We start from the raw sequence: 7684 nt of genomic DNA on the forward strand, positions 1-7684 counted from the left end.
GTGTTCGGGCCACGTGAGACTATGTAACTCAAAGCCACTGTGCACAGAGGCTGGACTGAAGTCACACAGGGAGCCAAGGGGACCAGGCTGCCCACTCCCACCAACCCTCAGTGACAGGCTTCACTTCCCAGCAGTCCACCAGTTACTGTGCTTGCCTTATCACGTGCTCTTGGTTTCTTTTGCAACAACCTTTCTCTGTTGCATGGGTTGCCTGCAGGCCAGAGTCAGTCCATGAGCATTTTTTTTATCCTCAAGTATATTTGGTTGCCAGATTTGAGTTGAATTAGTTGCCACCTTTTAAAAATCAAAGGAATAATTCTATCTTCTTTAAAAAAAAAAAAGATTACACTACAGAGAAGCCTGGAGCATAGAGCTCCTATTCCCACTTGAGAGAAGTTCAGGTTCCCTGATACAGGATGTATACACTGTCCAGTTTGCTGACTTCCACACTCTTCCACTTAGAAGTTAATGTTTCAGTGTGCATTTGAATTTGTAGCCACTATCTGGAGTCTCTCTGGTACATTAGTACATACCAAAGAAAAGGTGGTGCTTGCGTGCATTTCTAGACTGCAAAGATAGTGGCTAGGAAGATCCTGTATCTGGCTTTCTCCTGCTGCAGCAGGTAGGTGGTAGTGCCCTAGACACAAGAATGTGCTCAGGCATTTGTGGGTAATACTGCTGAGGGATCAGGCTGCTTCTGAAGAGGCCAGTTCAGTTATTCATTTAGTTTGTGTATGGAATCTTGTTCATTAACTTAATATTATAACATCATTTGGAATTTTTTGTGAAGCTGTAAAATACAGTATGAGTTCTCCTAGATGCAACCTTTATAAATTGTTTTCTCCTTGCAGGTTTGATCATTCCTGCAAATTGTGTGTCTCCTCTTATAAATCTCCTTTCAACTTCAGACCAGTCTCAGCAGCTTGCAGTCCAGCAGAAACAGCTCTGGCAGCAGCGTCACCCCCAGAGCATCGCCAGCTTGAGCAGCACATAAGAACAGACAGGTTTCAACATGGATGTATCTGAAATGCTGTTGAAGCATATCATTTGCATAAAAATCAGGGACAGTTTCCAAAGAATTATAATTTTTTTTTCAGTTGTGCTCTCTGTAGTTAATTTTCTTGGGAATAAGGACAAACCTGGAATAGATAGCAGAACTGAAAATCAGCCGTGCCGACAGTGGTACATCTGTCTTTCCTTGTGCTTTTCCCATGGTACTTACCGTATGCTTTTACTTTGGGTGAGCAGAGGGGTATGTGTGTGTATGTGTCAGTCTGTTTGTTTGTTTGTGAGTTTGTTAAAAGCTGCGAACCATAATTGGTTTAAAAATGCTTGGAACTTCCCAAACTGGCTTTACTTTTATGTTATACAGTGCTCAGGGTTAACGCAGTACATCCATGCCATTGCTGTGGGACTTATCCCCAGATGCATGTGTTTTGAGTCTATAAATAGAGAAAATATATATTGGTTTCTTTTTCCAACTTATTAAAACAATAGGTTTATTAAAGCATGAAATGAAAGATTGCATATCATGCATTCAGGTTCTTTTCTAGTTTTTGTTCTGACAGTGCATGTCTTTGAAAGCATGCGTAAACACGATTAACACAGAAGTCAAGTAACAGAGCAAAACATTGGTAGATGTACAGCATTGGTTACTGCATTTTTATAGTGTTTATACCTGGGTATCGCTTCAAACCCTGCAGACTCTCCTCCTCCCAGTCTCCCTGCCCCAGGTTTCTTGTCAAGGTAATGAGTACACACATTTTTTTGGTGATAAAAGTTAATTTTAATGTATTAATAGCATTCCTAATGTGTGCTGCAAAAAAGGCTACAAGCCTGTTTTTCTTAAAAAAAATTACATCTTTCTTAACTTAAAGATAGTTGTAGAAAGGAGTACAGATTGGCTTCTGTCTTGCAAACAATCTTTTTTTTTTAAACTTCATTATCTTAATTTGCTTTGTCACTCTTAAAAATGAAAACTTTGTACTTGAGTTGTAAACTAGACAATGAGGAAACACTTGAGGCTTCTGCTGTATGTTTATTTCTTGTTATTGTTGTTACCCAGTAACTTGAATATTGTTTAACGTGTTGTAAGACATTGTAGAGTTTATCTCAAGCTGTTAAAAATGGTAATGTACAAATGTGAATAGACACTTATCTATAATATGGGTAAGTTTTGTTTCGCCTATAATAGATGTTTATAAAAACAAGTGAGGGGACAATTGGTCTTTTTGTTTCCTTTTTTTTTTCCCCTTTATTTTTTGTGCTTGCACAGGTTGCACTATTGAGAAACTGAGATTGTATAAACCTGGTCAAAAGCTGCAAGATACCACAATCTTGTAGATGTCAAATAAAAAGTTATTATACTAACCCGAAGTGGACTCTTGTTTAGGCCCTCACCATCTGCAGAAGTAGCCTGTGATGGAAACGCTGCAGAACTCGGCGTGTTTCTCAACATTCCAGGTAGCCTTAGATTTTTGGCTTCAAACCACCCACCAAAATCAAAGTGGTATTGAGGAAGGGGTGAAATAATAGTGCTTTCAAATGTTTTGCAAGTTGAACTGTTCTCCTTTGCTCCTTTCTAAACTTCTTGCAGGATCTGGTGAGATGTATATTCAGTAATGAGCTAGAGCTGTCATCCTCTTGTGTTTCTACAAGCCTGAGTTTAGTTAGGTCACATTCACCATAAGTTTTCTTTCTTTGGATTTATTTATTCTTGACGCCTAAAAGAACAAATTGAGAATAATTTCGGTTCTTTGGCATATTTTGCCCAGTGGATGCAACTTTTATCCTCAGTCTATCCTTAATCTCAGGCAGTGATCCATGTGAATATCAACCAGTGTCCCTTGTTAGGGCCACTAGACCCAGCTGGCAGCCAAGAGCAGAGTTGTCCACCTGCACCAAAACTTCCCAGTTAGTTTTAAATCAGGAGCCTAGTCCACTTCCATCAGCACCCCAAGGGAGATAGAGCTGTGGAGAGGAAGCCTAACCAGACTGCTCCCTCCAGTGAGACAGAATGGCAGGGTTGTGGAAGAGAGACTGTCTCTTGTAGGCTTGGCCCAACTTCGTTTTTTTGTGTGTGTGGGCATCTTTTTTTTTTTTTTTAAAGCAGGTTATTGTTTTTTCCAAGCAGCTTCAGTATGAGGATTCTTTAATTTGAAATTAGTTGACCCTCACAATTCACGATGTAATGTTTGCTCTTGGAATAGCTATCTTGTTACAGAGGGGGATGTGTATGTCCTGTTCTTTGTAGAACAGCTTTGTTTTGCATTTTTAAAAAAGGTCCAGAAATAAGTCCTGTGAAAACTCTCAGAGTAGACCTCGGAAAGGCAGCCATGTGAACGGATGGGGAGCTGAGGTGTTGGCTGCCCACGCTCATGGTGGTGCGGTGCGCACGTGAGCCCTCGGAGCCTCTGCCCATGCTCCTCTCTGGAGGTGGACATACGACCTTTACACTGTGCCCTTATCCACGTCAGCAAGTGTTAGGTTGGTCAATATGGGGAAACCCAGCATTCAACATCCTCCTCTGTCAAAAAAAAGTCAGGTCTCAAATGAGAGCTCACTTCTGTAGAACAGGTCTTGCATTTCAGGATCTAAATGCCACGTCTGAACCCAAGGACCTTGTTGAACCGTATGTGAGTCCATTTGGCCTCTATAATGCCTTTTCTCCCTTTTTAGCAATATGGCTCTGAGCACAAAGATCTGCTTATGAATCATGTTCGTGTTTTCAGAGTTTACAGTACCGATTGTGCTGAAAACCACTTTCCCAGTCCAGAGCTGCTCAGATGGTATTGGGGGAGGTTAGTGTTCCCCTGATCTAGCATCCTCCATACCACAAGGTCTCTAGCTGCAGTTTAGTGGGATTATCCAGATATGTATCAATGATACAAATTCCTAAAAGTATTAATAAGGTATTTTTAAACACAACTTGATGAAAAAGTAAATATCTTAAGCAATTTTCCCTTTCTGCTGCTAAATTGCCGATACAACTCTTCAGTATCTTTTCTCCACATCTGTATATAAGTTAGCAAGAACCTGCATCCAAAGCAATGTAGGAGTGTGTGTATGTATATATATTTATTCCAATCCAGTTAGCACTTCAGAAAACTGTTTGAGTTGCAACAGTAAAACCTTTTACTTTTATCTTCCTTCATCTGTAAAGGTAAAAGTTCTCGGTTACCAAACTCCAGGGAAATACTAATATTTTAGAGGCATAATTTTCTAGCTGTACCCCCTGGGGCATTCGTTTGCTAATCTCCATGTGATGCTGTCAGAACAACTTCTAACAGGGATGACGAGCAAGGGTACCAGGACAGCACTTACAGTTGTATAATGGGAACCTTTCCCTCATTCCCCTCCACTTTTCAAGGAGGGGGAAGAAAAGTGATAGATTAGAAATGATTGATGCATCTCAATTGATGAAAGTAGAAACAGAGGAGAAGTGTTTTTCCCTTGGGTCCTTTTCTTGATTAGATGTTAAGAGGAAAGTTCCTACCCAACTACTCTCTTAAAAAATGTATCTGACATTTGACAGTTTCTACGAATGGTGTTACGTAGTCGCTGTGAAACTGGTACCTGGTTGACAGATGTTTGGTGAATGCAGGCATCCCAGTGGTAGTGGGCATTGGTTAACTATCCTTCCTATATCTGAGGTCTCCTTGGCTAACACCACACCCAGGTGCACGCACTGTGCATGCCTTGCTGCTGGAATACGCAGCAGGCAGCCCGTACTGTGGCTACAGCTGCGAGCAAAAACCATTTGTAAAAAGTCCTTGTTGGATGCCAATTGTCTATAATACAAGGCAGTGCATTTTAAGGGCGTATAAGTGAAGGAAACACATTTAGATACCTGCAACTCTAGCTAGCTAGTAATTTTTTTTCTGAGTACTTGAGGTGAAATCCAAAACCCACCTTCTAATCTTACGCTGTACTTATATATATGTACATAATGTGTATATATAGAAATGTTGAGTTCTTTTGAATTCTGAATGTAAATATTTCTTGTAAATTGGGACCCTACCCACTTGTTTGTCTCTTTTCCCTCCTCCAATTCTATTTATTCTTTTCTTGGTTTCCCATAGGGGGCTTCTTAAAAATTTTTTTTTTCTTTTTTGCTCTAGAAACATGAAAAACTTTAGGTGAATTTGTTCATGTATTTTAGAATTCGGTTTTGCATCTTTACTATAGAATTCCTGTGTCTGTTTTGTGTTAATATTTTTCAACATGCCTGATTGTGTTTTGCATTTTTATTACAAATTTTTTACTGTGTGCAATGCATTGTATTGGGGGAATGTACTTGAGTGCAATTTCTGATACTGTCATTATATGACTAGTTATGCTCATTTATGTTGCTCTTTGGAAGCTATAGTGAGCCTGTTTTCACCTGAGAAAATTTCTTCCCAAAACTTCCTTTAAGCTCCTCTAACTTCTTCAGTGCATTTGGAATTAAACTCAACTCTTCAGTAAACCTGACATTTTCTACCCTTGCAATTTTTCAGGCCTGCACCACATCCTTCATCCTTGTGGCTTTCCAGCCGAGAGGGAAATCTTGTAGATCTGAACAGTGATGTATGGGCTGCTGCTGCTGCAAATTTTCTGTTTCTTAAAGAAGTTGAGTCTGTCCTTTTAGCCTTCAAATAATAATCAGAAACTTACTTTCCAGTGAGCATGGGTGATCTACTTCTGTCCCACCAGTTAAGGGATGGAGACAGGCCCAGTACGTGCTGGTGTCCGTACTGGCAGGTTAGAGAAGGCACTTCCAGGGACAGTTGTCCTGAGTAGAGCAGCACAACTGCTTGTGCAGGCTTCCATGAGCCTTCAGCTCAAGGGCTGATGTGCTAACTGTGGAGGGGCCAGGCTGGTGGGATCCCTTGAGCTGTCCCACCGCCAGTGAGCTGTTGAGTTGATCTTGACTAGATTGACTGTAAACCTAGGAGCTGAGAGGGCTGGAGGCACTCTTAACGATGATTGGGTTAGTGTTGCCAGGAGGGCCCACCCAGGAGTGGCTCACAGAAGTGTGGTAACAGGCAAACACTGTGTTTCTACCCACAGATTTTACACTTTTAAGAAAATATTCCTCTGTAACTTTCAGCAAAGACACCATGAGCGTTTCTTGGGCCTTTCATTCATGTACACGTTTCATTTGTTGCTCTCAGCTTGGTAGACTTACTGACATTTAGAAATTGTCTGTATTTAGGTGAGTCTTAGGAACCTAGTGTGTCTTGAAAGAGGGCCTGTCAGAGTTGAGCTCCTCTGTCAGAGGCTTTCCTCTGACTCCCAGGAAGCAGTTGAACCACATGGTTTGCAGCAGCAGCTGTCAGGCTGAGGCCACACCCTTGTAGAGCAGAGTCCAGCAAGGGCTGCCACCTGGGACATAGGCTGTCTTCCATACTTGCAGGTCAAGCCTCCTTGGAGCTGAGGGTCAGTCCACAGGCTCCTTAGTGAAAACCCCCTGGCTTTTCCACCCATCCCCCCGTCCTGAGGGCCTTTCTTGCTATGGCAGTATTTGCGGCACTGAAGAGGGTAAAGAAGCTTGAGCCTTCTTTCTGACTCCCACTTTACGGGGCAGATGGCTTGTATTTTCTACGTAGCACATTGCAGTCTCACCGCCATCAGAAAAAAATCATCCTGTTCATGGTTTATACTGAATTTTCAAACTACTGATATTATTTTTCAATAACCACTTGTATCTACCATCAACCATGAGAGGTGGGAAGAGGTACGCTGTATCTCTGCAATAAAACTTTTGCCAGGTTCTACCTCCCGCTGAGCAAAGGATACTTTTGTACTTAGGCATAGATCTTCCTCCTTTACTAATCTGACATGGTGCATCTTGAGACAACATGTGATGGAATCCAAAGACAATTTGAAACAAAGGTGGATGTAAAACTCTTTCAGTTGTTTCTGTTGTGTTCTTTTTTACAATCTCTCTTTTTATATTGCTACTCTGTTTTGAATGTCCCTCAGTGTATGAAGGGTACGCACTGTTCTGATGATACTGCACTGCTTCTTCAGCCTTCTGTGGTGATACAGTACCAAGTGTCCAGAAACAATTGTTCTAACCATTTTGATTTGTAACTTAAAAAATTGGGTCTCATGCAATAAAAGAATGTATTGGCTGCATTTAGCGAGGTTTATATACCCTTGCAAGTAAAAACGATCAACCATGAAGCATAACAAAATTCTGTATTTAGTTTTTTTGTTGTTGTGTTTTCTGATTTTTGTTTCTCTCTTTTTTTTTCCTTTTTTTGTAAGATTCTTAAATAAATTAAACTGGCTAATATGCTGCTTTTATCTGTGTGTTTTGTTTGACTGGGCTCTTGAGTACCTGTTGGAGCTCTGTCAGGGCTCACCACGCTGACCTATAGAGCTTCTTTCCATTGGGGGCTTGGACTTTTTATTGGCTTTGTATTCAAAAAGAATTATAGAAGGCTTCTTAAGATGAGGACAAAAAGCAACCCAGCACTTATTAGAGCAAAAAAATGGCTGCACTGCTGTAGAGCTTCATTGAGTTAGCACTGGGTGCCTGGGCCGGGGGGCTCAGATCACAGGTGTCCTCTGCAAGGTGCCGCAGTGTTGGAGAACTTGGGGGTATGAGGCTTGCTATTGAGAATTCATTCCTGCTGCTGCACAGCCATCCAATCTGTGAGTCTGAGATTGGAGCTCTGCTGATGAAAAACAAAAG

The 7684-nt window shown here is 41.2% G+C and overlaps 1 protein-coding gene across 3 annotated transcripts in view; it reads left to right on the forward strand.

The window, feature by feature from the left end:
- The window catches only part of SBNO1 (strawberry notch homolog 1), a 55860-nt gene extending 52757 nt beyond the window's left edge, over positions 1-3103 (forward strand). For all 3 annotated transcript variants that reach the window (XM_055404434.2, XM_055404436.2, XM_055404435.2), the window contains exon 32: positions 852-3103. In XM_055404434.2, the coding sequence (XP_055260409.1) occupies positions 852-994 (143 nt within the window). In that variant the 3' untranslated portion in view covers positions 995-3103. The remainder of the gene's footprint in view (positions 1-851) is intronic.
- The last annotated feature ends 4581 nt before the right edge of the window (positions 3104-7684 follow it).

The sequence above is a fragment of the Moschus berezovskii genome, chromosome 19 (assembly GCF_049115385.1).
Source record: "Moschus berezovskii isolate FMDL1 chromosome 19, NW_MosBer_1.0, whole genome shotgun sequence".
NCBI classification, from domain to species: Eukaryota; Metazoa; Chordata; class Mammalia; order Artiodactyla; family Moschidae; genus Moschus; species Moschus berezovskii.